The 12,630-nt window shown below is 47.5% G+C and overlaps 1 protein-coding gene across 1 annotated transcript in view; it reads left to right on the top strand.

Moving 5' to 3' along the window:
* LOC147619608 (putative serine/threonine protein kinase IREH1) overlaps positions 1–12,630 on the top strand; it is a 119,438-nt gene that overhangs the window by 67,754 nt on the left and 39,054 nt on the right. The window contains exon 13 of the mRNA XM_086773279.1: positions 10,412–10,500. Coding sequence (XP_086629405.1) covers positions 10,412–10,500 — 89 coding nt within the window. The remainder of the gene's footprint in view (positions 1–10,411; positions 10,501–12,630) is intronic.

Genomic DNA, 12,630 nt, shown 5'->3' with positions numbered 1-12,630 from the left:
TTAGGAAGGAATACCTTCCTCTCCTCCTGGTGATAGGTGGTGGTATTGGGAGGGTGATGGAACCCCCCCCCCCCAACACCCCCCCCGGCTTGGCGGCTGCGTTGGTTCTTGCGCGGACGGCTGGGATTCCATCCCTTCGTATCTGCATCGCCTTCCCAGACTTAGTGCCTCACATCATTTCGCTTCCTAGTCTGTGGGGGGACCGGATTTTGCGGAGAGTGGAGTACTTTGCCCTCCCAAGCCAATGTTTCATTTGTCGCCAGATGCGACATCTCGTGTGAGCCTGCCCTTGCTGTCAGTCCACGAGGCCGCCTCCAGTTGTCCTCCCTTTCCGGCCACGTTCTAGACTCTCCTCAGGGGATGGGCGGGACTCAGGCCCGAGCTGAGACTGTTGTAGGAAAGTGGCAGACTGCTGGCCCGAGGTGGGATTGCCGGCCGACGTCGAGAGCCGAGCGGCGTTGGCAGGCGCGCTAGGCTAGCAGGATACAAGAGGAAACGGTTCTGTCAGAAAACCGTTTTCAGCATTTATGTCACTAGTCCCCTGACGGTGATGGGCCCCCGGCGATTCCCTCGAGGAACGTGCCTCCGGCCCCCTCTCTTCTGGAGAGTGTTACCTCGTCGAGAGCCCCCTCGAGGTTTTTAGCCAATGGAGATCGTTGACCTTTTCCCTGCTTGTAGTGAACCCGGCCTTTTCCTCCCCCCTTGCCACAAGCGACCCCCCCCGCCGCCCCCCCCCCCCCCCCCCCCTTTCTCCTCCCCCCCTTCCTTAGCTTCTCTAGAGCACTCCCGCTGCCCTTCGGCTACACTGGATTTGGAGCGGTGACAGTCGGCTAGTTCCGTCCACCGATTGATTCATCATTTTTTGGAACCGGTAACAATTACCATTGCTGCTTGGCGGGGCCACCTGGCGACTCTGGAGAGAGAGCCTAGACCGGGGAGGGTGTTGGGACACCCAATCGACTATAGTTTTTTCCCGTGCTTCCCCGTTGATAGCAGCCGGCTAGTTCCGTCCACCGATTGATTCATCATTTTTTGGACCTGGTAACGATTACCATCGCTGCCCAGCGGGGCCACCTGGCGACTCTGGAGAGAGAGCCTAGACTGGGGAGGGTGTTGGGACACCCAGTTGACTATAGTTTTTTCCAGCGCTTCCCCGTTGATGGAGCTGGCATGTTTGAGGAGACCACGGCGCCCATCCGCATCTATACTGTGTTATATCACTCCAGGCTGTCCACCCCAGAGAGTGGAGCGATGATCTTTTCCTTCCCCTTTAGTGCAGCACATGTTGGATTATATATCATATCCAGAGGATCTACTGCATCATTTTTCATGCTTGTACTGGCCATTTATGAGGCCCTGCATATGCATATTTATTTAGGTATTTTTCCCAGCTTTTTATGCCTTTTATAGCATTTTTATGCTATTATGGTGCTGTCGGCTTCCTACAGCTGGCCGACCAACTCTCATGAGGAGTATATAAGGGTTGTCCCCCCTTCCCCTCATTCCATCTCATTATTTTGCATCCACTTGAGGTCATTAGCAGCTGCTGCTACTTCTTATCATTGCATAGCACCTACGGGCTTCCCTCGTGCTGAGTTTTCAGCAATAAACATCAGTTTCCAGCATTTACAGGTCTTGTACCTGGGCCTACACCTGTGTTTTCTATTTGCTTCACTTTCTTTCATGGTATCAGAGCAAAATGCTGACCTGCTTCTTATCATTGTACAGCACCTACGGGCTTCCCTCGTGCTGAGTTTTCAGCAATAAACATCAGTTTCCAGCATTTACAGGTCTCGTACCTGGGCCTACACCTGTGTTTTCTATTTGCTTCACTTTCTTTCATAGTATCAGAGCAAAACGCTGACCTGTGAATAGAAGAGAGCTGCGTTTTCTGTTTTGGAGCAGAGGCTTTGACAATTTGCTGTGTTTTTTGCAGATTTCAGTGTGCAAGATGCTGTGTTTTCTTCCGGGAGCATAGGCTTCCTTAAGATTGCTGCGTTTTCTTCATCTAACGCTTGGGACTGTTGTATTTCTGAATTTTCAGCAAAGATTGCTGATTTTTCTGCTGATTGGATTGCTGAAGCCCTCTTCTAGGTGCTGAGGACAGGGATCTACAGCTTGGAGAGATCTTCCTTCTTCCTCTCCTTTCAGTTTCCCACCCTCCCTTCCTTTCTTCTTGCTGTGCATAGCTTAAGAGGAGGATTTGCTGATTTTTTTTTAAAATTCAACCCTTTTCTTAAGAGAAGGTTTCTTGTCAGAGGACATGGCTTCAGGAGATTTCTCTCCTGCTGCTCCTTCTACAGTTTCTTCTCTAGTGCCTGGATTTCCCACCCACCCTCTCTTCTTTTTAAAGGCATTTTATGCTATTGGACAGCTATCAGCCTGCTACAGAGCTCTCTGGCGGGATATATAAGGGTGCTCACCCTTCCCCTCACTTTTTCATCTCATTCTTGCATATCTGCTGGAGGTCATTGGCTGTAGCAACAGTCTCTTATGCGTGTAAGCACCTACGGGCTTCCTTCGTGCTGATTTTCAGCAATAATCAACTCTTTCCAGCCTTCTACAGTTTGTGCTTTGGGCCTACAACGTGTGATGTTGTTTTTTTCATGGTATCAGAGCCAAACGCTGATCTACAAGTAAGGACTTGCTGCGTTTTTCTAATTGGAGCAGAGGCTTCATCATTGCTGCTTTTTTTCTGCATCTGTACTGTTGGACTGCTGCGTTTTTTTTGCTGTCGGAGGCTGAAGCTCTCTTCTAGGTGCTGAGGACAGGGTTCTTGAGACATTTGCTTTCTCTATTTGTCTTTTCCCACCCTCCCTCCCTCTTCTTTCTCTCCTCTTGTTGTGCACAGCTTCAGAGGAGGCTATTTGCTGTTTTTTTTACAGCCTCTTTCTTTTGAGAAGGTTTCTTGTCAGAGGACATGGCTTCAGAAGATTTCTCTAGTGCTACTACTTCTCCCGCCGTTGCTACTCTAGCTCCTTCATTGCCTGGATCCCTTGCTTCTGCTCTACAGGTGGTTCCTCTTCCCAATCTTTCTTCTTTGAGTTTCTCTCATCCAGGTCTTGCTCCTAGCCTTGCCCATATCCCATCCTACAATCCTCCCCAAGTTAGTGACTCCATGAAGCTTTCAGCAACCAATTATCATACATGTCTTTCTACAACTCAGTTATTGCTGGAAGGAGCCGGTGTGTGGATGGCTATCTCCACACCTCACTTGGTGGACCCTGCTTTGAGAAAGCATATTGGATGCTCGGGCTCGTCTTATCATCATCCATTGCATGACTTCATCTATACAGGCACAATTTGTCCCTACCCAGAGTAATGCCCGTCAAATGTGGACAGAGATCCAAAGGAGGTATGGGAGAGTTTTGACTGTGAAGATTGCCAAATTGGAGTCAAATCTGGAGAAGCTTACAATCAATGAGTCAGATAATTTGATTGAGAAGATTGGAGATTTCACCGGTATGAAGCTGTAGCTTGAGGAGTACGGGAGCACCATCAACAATCCCATCCATAAAGTTGGTAAATTGCTTGCTTCCTTTGATTCTTTTAAGGATAATATTTATTTCCGTGATCCTCTCCCCCCCTTTGAAGAAGTCACGAGCTATCTCCACGACAAGTGCATGCTTCGCGGAAAAGGCAAGTTGGAGTTTGCTTTTGTTACCTCTGACAAGGGCAAAGGCAAAGGCGGAAAAGGGACCTCCAACAACAACAACAACAACAACAAAAACAAAGGCAAAGGCAAGGGTAAACAGGATTTAAAGGAGTCCAAGGACAAAAGCAATGAATGTGATTACTGTAGCAAGAGAGGTCATATTGAGGCTCGCTGCTTTGCTCGTTGTGATGACTCTTGAGAAGCCAAAGCCAAGTATAAAGCCCAGGATGCTTCCAAAGCATCTGACAAGGACAACACGAAATACAAGGGCAAGGACAAAGTTTCAGAGGAGGGATTTGCCAAAGTTGCATACATGGCAGTCATAGATTCATCTACTTCTTCACAGGATTCACTCCTCGTGATCACAACGATGACTTCTCTAGAAGAGGTCAGTGGCACACCTGAAGCGGTGGAATGGGTTGGTGATAGTGGTGCTTCTCCCACATGACCAATCAAGCCCATATCTTGGAGGACTACCAGACTCTCTTTTTCAGTTCGTATCGGCGACAACTCTTCGCTTCTTGTCACCGGTGTTGGTAATGTTTCTTTGGGTTCCTCTACCACCTTACATGATGTTTTACATGTTCCACGGATTTCCAAAAATCTATTTTCTGTATACAAAGCTACTCAGAAGGGACTTGGTGTGTACTTTGATGATAAGGTCATTGAAGTGATCAATAGGAAGACTCTCTCGGTTGTTGCCAATGGAGTCCATGAAGGGGGTCTCTACACGATCACCAAATTTTCTTCCTAGATCTCTTGCACTGACTCACATATTCATCAGCTTTTCTCTCCCTTGATGGCTTTGGTTTCTAAGGCAGATACTTCTCTCTGGCATTCTCGCTTTAGTCATGTACCCATTGCTGCCTTACATAAGTTTCATTCTCAGCAGGGGTTGTCAGCGGACTTTCTCAGCTCAGGTCTCTTTCACACATTTGCTCATCCTGCATGATGGGCAAGCATCATTGAGATGCATTTCTAGAGGAGGCCACTAATCGAGCAACCCGAAGACTGGAGCTTATACATGCAGATCTTGTTGGACCCATGAAGGTTGTCTCTTGGCGGGGCTCGATATTTTCTTCTTCTTGTGGATGATTTCACTCGCAAAGTCTGGGTATGTTTTTTGGCTCGCAAGTTAGATGCTTTTGCCAGTTTCCGAACTTGGATCGCGATGGTGGAAAATCAGTCTGACGGTACAATTTCTTTTCTCTGGACTGATAATGGTGGTGAGTTTATACCGTTTGATAACTTCCTTGCGTCAAAGGGCATTCACCGACAGACCTCTGATCCTTACACTCCTCAGCAGAATGAAGTTGTGGAATAGAAGAATCGGACCGTAAAAGAGATGGCTCATTCTTTGTTGCATCATGCATGTCTCCCTCTTGTTTTTTCGGGTGAAGCTGTGGCTACCTCAAGTTTATCTCATTAACCGCTTCCTCACAAAAGTAGTTGTGGGGATGACTGCGGAGGAGGCTTTTACAGGACACAAGCCTTCTGTTTCTAATCTGTGTTTTCGGTTTTGTTGCTTATGTGCATGTCCTAGATCAGAAGAGGACTACACTCGCACCACAGTCAAAGAGGATGATCTTCACAGGCTACAGTCTGAGATGCAAAGGCTTCTGCTTCTAGGATCCGAAGGTTGATGACATCATCATTTCCCGGGATGCTCGGCTTGATGAGAGCTTGTTTGGCATTGACTCCTCTCCACTTGATGCATCTACAGATTTTCTGGATGATCCATTCTTGGCGGATGTTAGTGATCTTATACCTCTTTCACATCGACCTCCTCCTCCTCCTTATCTTGCTACGACTCCGGTGCCCGGTGCTACTTTACAGCCAGCAGTTCGTGTTGCACCAGCTTATGCAACTCCTAGTCCCTCTACGAGTTCTGCTTTGACTCCGAGATTACCCCCACCAGTGCTTACTTCATCACCTCTCCCAGTAGCATCGGATGAGTCCTCTATTGTAGCTGGATCTTCTTCTTCTTAAGGCTTTGAGAGGAAGGCTAGCCTATCTCAGTGGGTTCAGCAACTCTTTAGAGATTCTGGTCTCACTGATGCACAACTCCATAACCAGATCTCTACCACCACCCTTGGAGCTCGCCGTTCATCTCGGGCTTCCACATCTCATCACACAGTGAATTATTCTCTCATGAGTTCTGTCGAGGAAATCGATGAGCCTAAGAGTCCAGGGGAGGCTCTTTCACAATCACAGTGGCGGCAAGCCATGGAAGCAGAGATGTCCTCTAGTGAGAGGAATCACACTTGGTCTTTGGTGCCATGGCCTTTACATCATCGTGTGATTGGTGTGAAATGGATTGGTGTGAAATGTCCTCTAGTGATTTCACACCAATCGTGTGATTGGTGTGAAATGTCCTCTAGTGAGAGGAATCACACTTGGTCTTTGGTGCCATGGCCTTTACATCATCGTGTGATTGGTGTGAAATGGATTTTCAAATTCAAGTTTCATGCAGATGGTACTTTGGATAAGTACAAAGCCCGCCTTGTTTCTTGAGGATATGCTCAGAAGGCAGGTGAAGACTTTGATGAGACATTTGCTCCTACAGCCATGTATACCACCATCAGGATTGTTTTGGCTCTGGCTGCACACTTGAGATGGCCCGTTTTCCAGATGGATGTCAAATCCGCTTTTTTGAATGGAGATTTAGAGGAGGAAGTTTATGTTGAGCAGATTCAGGGACAAGACACCCATGTGTATCTTTTGCAGAAGGCTCTTTATGGTCTCAAACAGGCACCCCGTGCCTGGTATGAGAAGATTGATGCCTTCTTGTTATCTCTTGGCTTTGAGAGGGCATATCCTGACAACAATCTCTATGTGCTTCTTTCTGATGGGGATATTTGTGTCATTGTTTTGTATGTTGATGACCTCATCCTTTCTGGCTCAGATACTGAGTTGGCCACACAAGTTCAGTCCAAGCTTTCAGCGACATTTTAGATGATTGATCTTGGCCTTCTTTATTATTTTCTTGGGCTGGAGGTTTGGCAGAAAGATGACTGTATCTTCATTTCACGGCAGAAGTATGTGAAGAAGCTGCTCTCACTTTATGGGTTGTCAGAGTGTACACCTCTCTCTTGTGCCATGGATCCCAATGCCAAGTTATTCAAGGAGGATGATACACCCTTGGTGGATTCCACAAAGAACCGCCAGATTGTGGGCTCATTGCTTTACCTAGCCAACACCCGTCCAAATATCTCCTATGCTATGAGTGTTCTCAGCCAGTTCTCATTAGCTGCTCGAAGGTCTCTTTGGTAGGCCGCCTTGAGAGTTCTTCGTTATCTTCGAGGTACTTCAGATTATGGCATCACCTATTCTAGTAGTGGTGATTTGGTTGGTTTCACAGATTCTGATTGGACAGGGTGAATTGATACTCGGAGGTCTACATCTGGATATTGCTTCATGCTTGGTACTGGATTGGTTTCTTGGAAGTCTCAAAAGCAGTTGGAAGTCTCAAAAGCAGAGGACTGTTTCTGCTTCTTCCACCGGGGCTTAGTACAAATCCGACCTTCTCTCCTCCACTGAGGCGCTTTGGATTCATCAGATTCTAGAGCATTTGTGTTGTGCCGACACTTCCCCAGTTACCATCTTCTTAGATTCTCAGAGTGCTATTGCTCTAGCTCAGAATCTTGTGATACGGGGACGATCCAAGCATATTGAGGTGCATTATCATTTTGTACGTGATTGGATCGAGTTGGGACTTCTTTGGTTGGCCTACTGCTCTACCAAGGACAATGTGGCTGATCTCTTCACCAAACCACTTCTGAGAGCTACTTTGGATGTGTTACTTCAGTGTGCTGGTATTGGACCACCCCTCTGGCGCTGAAGAGGAGGTGTTGGAATATATCATCTCTAGATGGTCTACATCACCTTTTCATGCTTGTACTGGTCATTTTATGAGACCCTCCATTGGCATATTTAGCAGATATTATTTAGGTATTTTAAAACCATTTTTAAGGCATTTATAGCATTTAATGCTACTGGACAGCTGCACATAGTACCTCGGGTGCCTCACTAGGACTCGGAACTATCTTGATGCAACCGCAACACACGGGCTTGGTGGCATGACCAAGGGTTCTTCCACCAAATTCATTGGTGGGTCTGGCATGCACATCAAGGGTGCTGCCATTGTTCTCTATTCCTGCTGAGACTTCGGGGTGGTGTCGGACGTAGGACCTTGCGTCTTCACACCCACTTGGAGGTGACGGTTGAGGGTGCGTTTGAGGGAGTCTAGGGTACGGTTTTCTTTGATCTTGCCACCTAGATGTGCAGGTTTCCTTCGTAGAATCCTTGTGCATTTGGTAATTTTGTCGGGATCCAATGAAGCGTAGACTTCTAGGGCAGTACTGGGTATTGAGGCTGTCACTTGGATTTTTTTGGCTCCCTGGGTCGTGCAGACGGCAAGGTTTTTGGAGAACGGTTCCCTTTATAGAAGCCTTGGGCTTCTAATAGCTTGACGGGGATTCAACGGGGCTTTGGGTTTGTGTAAAACTTTATTGCTTGGCGCGCTAGCTTGGTAGATCTTCGCTCACAGTCGGGCTTTGGGCCAAATGGTGGCTGCTAGGTCCTTGCATGGGTGTTGTACTTTCCTTGGCTAGCTAGGGTTCTCTTGGGTACAAATGCTTTCTCGGTGACCTCCTTCAAGGGTTGTTGAGGCTGAGGTTTGGGAGGTAGTCTTTATCTTCGTCTTCGTCGGCGAGGCTTTGGAGGTAGCCGACTCGGCAAGGCAAGAATGAGGTGTAGTGTTAGGGTTTACCTACTGCGGTAGGGATGGCCTCTGTACTTTAGTTTCCCTTTGGTATTCTTACTGTACATTAGCACCATGTCTCCTACCTCCATACACTTATTATTGAGTTGGCTGTCAAACCAGTGGTTGCGCCTTCATTTTTCAAACATCAATCCATAAGGGGATCACAATCTTTGCTTGGAAAGTTGCTTTAAGGCAACTAACCTCTCCATGAGAGGGTTTCCCTTAAGGTTATGTCTGACCGCGATTTGGAGGCTTGGAACCAAGTGTTCCATTGGCATGACCTCGTAATTGAAAAGGCAACTAACCTCTCCGTGACAGGGTTTCCCTTATGGTTATGCCTGGCCGCGATTCGGAGGCTTGGAACCAAGTGTTCCATTGGCATGACTGTGTAAAGCCTGAATGCAATCTAAAAAGGTGTGTTGTTGATAGCCACCTTGTATGCTGTGCGGTAGGCCCATAGAGCCGACTGTAGCTTGTGCTCCCAATTGCTCCGCGATGCTTCTACCGTCTTGGTGAGAATAGTGCACAAAGTCTTGTTTGTGCTTTCGGCTTGGCCGTTTGCTTGTGGGTAGTAAGGTGTCGACTTTCGAAGCACCACAAGGAATTCCTTTAGCAAGAGCTCCAACACTTCATTGATAAAATGTGTACCACGATTGCTCACTATTTCTAGTGGGCAATCGAAACGGGTAATCACATTCTCAAAGAGGAACTTGGTGATAGCTCTCGCGTCAGCTTTTTGGTCTACTTTGGCCTTGGCCCATTTTGTGAAGTAGTATGTGGCGACGATGATAAAACATTCTTGGGTTCCCTTAGCAGCAAGGCTAATGGGACGCAATAAAATCTAAACCCCATTTTTCAAAGGGTTGTTCCAAAACTACTCATTTGGTCCTTCTCGTGGATGATGGCGAACCTCGCCTAACAAACTCAGCCGTGTCTCCAAGATGCGCCACTCTTCTTGCTCTTTTCTTACATGCACCCAGAATCACCCACCTCGGTCATCTTTCCAAGACTGCCCAGCGGCCACAATCACACCTCCTTTTCCATCGGCCCCGCCTCTGCCGAGCCAAGTGTGCTCCTTGCTTAGCACCCATTCATTGGCTGATAGGCACCAATCAGCAACCTTAACTTCCTACAAACACAAAACATCAAGTGGACTGTGTTGGTCGTAAATCTAATTTCTAACTCCCCATGATTTGGTCGGGTTGGAGAGTCGTCTGATATTCAAAAAGACTAACTTCATTTATTGACTGATCGCTTTCTTTTTTTCCGATCAGCATCCCATTGGTGCCGTACACAAATTGTTCATCTGACTTGCAGAGAGGGACATACTCCTCTCTCCTCCATAGCCCCCTCTTTGCTCTACCATGGCCGACAGCCTTTGTGTGAATTGATCTTGGGAGATTTCCGTAAGGGCTGCAAACTTATTAGATTATAAGATTATCTCTTCGGAGCTCTTTGACCTCTCTTCTCATTTGTGCCTCCCTCGAGATTCAATTCAAGGGTTCTTTGGCAATTGCAAACTTTGAAGTATGATGGGGCTTTGGTGCGCCCACAGTTTTGAGATTCGGGCCTTTACCTTTCTCGAGGCCTTTAGGCTTTGCCCTTGAGGATGGCATCTTGCCTGCTAGTCTGCTCCGTACTTTTAAGGACAGACTGCATACTTTTATCTTGTAAGGCACTCTTGCCAGCCAGCCATTCATTCTCTTTGTCTGCAACCTTGTGCAATTTGGAGTTGCATACAATGCATAGTCCTCGTCCTCTCTTTGAGCCCCAGGACAAGGGCCAAAGGAGCCTGACGAGAACCGAACCCTAATGTTAAAGCCAGTCAGAACTAAGGCTAGATCATCTCTCCTCTCTCCTTGTTGAAGCTTCGTAGATTGTGTTGCTTACATTTTACAACTACAAATGTTCCTGTTTTACTAAAAGAAAAACCCAAGTTTATTCTGTCCTCTGTTTTAGCATCCAGTAACCTTTTGACACATAAATGACAGATAATTTTCGACAATATATTGAATCGAAAAATACCATGGCCTCACATTCCAGAGGACATGTCTTATGATGCGAAAGACTTGATTGACAAGTAAGCTGTTACTTTACTTCCACATTTAGATTATTCAACTTTAATTTGAGATTGATTTGTTCATGTAGTGCTTATAATTGGAAAATTAAAACGTAATCACTTTATTATTCACTGACTCTTCCTTGTTGACAAAAATAACTCATTCAATTCCAATGAGAACTGCAGCATGCTCAATTATTATGAGCTAACAGTGGGTATTGTTATTAATTAGAATATCAGTCGCTCTTGGAGGGTTGTCTTTGAGAGATTGGATACTAGCATACTTATAAGTACGATTGAACATCATCAGGTGGAGACGGCTAATTGAGAAAAGCTTCCTGCGTGAGACTGTGAGCTTACATATGAGCAAGTGGTTTTGGTGGCACAATAGGTGAAGTGCCTAGGACATGTACCAATGGTTGGGACATATGTTGGGCATAATATGAACATGTTCAATGACATTTTTTTTATGGGAAAAAGATCCTTCTATTAGTGGACAGAAAACAGCCTCGAGGGTTAAATACAACCACGAAGGGCTAGATACAAACTCACCTCCATGTGCGGGGTGAGGATCAAGAAAACAAGGGGTGTAGAAAGATGCTCTTCTCCTCTGGCTGGCCGCTTTATGAGGAGAAGACTATCTCATACAGGGGAGGGGGAGGGAATAACCACACAAGTGGTCTGTAGTGCCAAGTGGGCTCACCACCTCTATTTGTGAGAAAAGGGCCAAGCCGCTAGAGCCTTAAGAAGGGTTCCTTCCGGTTCCGCATGCGATCAGAGCCACCCTGCAACTTCCCCCACTAACCGTGGAGGGTATGAATGATATCAAGCAAATGCTCGTGATGGACTCCGCAGGTGGAGTGTGGGTGCCTTCGATGGCTTCATTGCATCTAGCTTGCTAGATGTGCCAAGCTCCAATGCCACTAAAGATCTCCCATCTTTGGCACGAACCCGGAGTCCAATGATCAGTAGATGGGGCTGGGACTGATAGTGCCGAAATGCAAAGGTGAGAGACCCGAAAGGCTAGCCCCCCACTTTCCTCTTCGTAGGCCATGGCAAGCTCAACCTAAGTGGCCCAAGCGTTAGTGCCCCATGAAATGATACGGGTTGAGGTCCTGTCCATTGTGAAAATGCGAAGAAAACCTTGTCTAACCTGTTGAGCCTTTGGACAATCCCAAAGACAATGTCGCTGAGACTCCTGAGGGTGGCCGCACCTCGGATAAGCAGTTGCTAGTGGACCGCCAATGGCCAACCACGTGCCGATTGCCAAACTCCCGTGTAAAGAAAGAGGGTGATCTTTCGAGGCTGAAAACTGTCCCAGAGCCTCTCTCAAAAATGAGAGAGAAAACATTGTGAAAGCCCTTGTGACTGCCAATGTGTTGGTGCTGCCGGGGTGCCCTCAACCTTGGGCATCTAAATCTTGTGGCCTAGCCGCGCGATGTATGCGAAGAAAGGGGTATCCAGTGTCTCCTCTTGGTCAACAAGATCACTCCAAGTCCACTCTCCCGGGTCCCACTAGAGGCGCGTGAGGGGCCGGCTGTCCCAAATCCATAACTGCCAGAATCTCTCCGTGGCCACCTTGGCTGGTGGGGGGTTAATGTGCCACTCATTTGCTTGAAATCCAATCACCCTTAGCCTCTATAAGGTGCAGCCATTGAAGTCATCCAGAGGGGGCTTTGATCTCTCTGATCCGTCATGGGGTCCAATAAAAAAAGCTAGCAAACACAGCTCTCATCCGTGCCATGAATTGCCAAGAGAATATCATGCCTAGTAAACACGCCTAGCCACTAGGGGGGGGGGGGGTGGTTAGCCACTCCTGGGGAGTAGCAGAGTTGATGTCGGCGGGGCTAAGTCTGTCTCTACCGTGGATCCCAGCCAGGCCTCTCCCCCGAGTGTCCGGGGGAAGCTGTCTAATGCAAGCCAATCTCCAAGCGACCTGGCAGGTCCTATGCCTCAACGCTCCCGAACATGAAGTCGAGCCCCCAACATGTGGCCACTGGGTAAGTGGATCAGGAGGTTCCAAATTAGGGGCTGTCGAAGATGCTCCTTCAAGGCTATCAGGGATAATTGCTAGAGGGCTGGTTTGAGGTGATCCGAAGCTCGGAGTAGGAGATGGATCTCCACAAAGATGCGGGCCCGCGGCTTTACCCT

This window comes from Cibotium barometz, chromosome 33, assembly GCF_041138505.1.
Source record: "Cibotium barometz isolate CiBa-2024 chromosome 33, ASM4113850v1, whole genome shotgun sequence".
NCBI lineage: Eukaryota > Viridiplantae > Streptophyta > Polypodiopsida > Cyatheales > Cibotiaceae > Cibotium > Cibotium barometz.
Note: the sequence above shows the minus strand (reverse complement) of the source record. Positions and strands in the feature narration are given on the sequence as shown.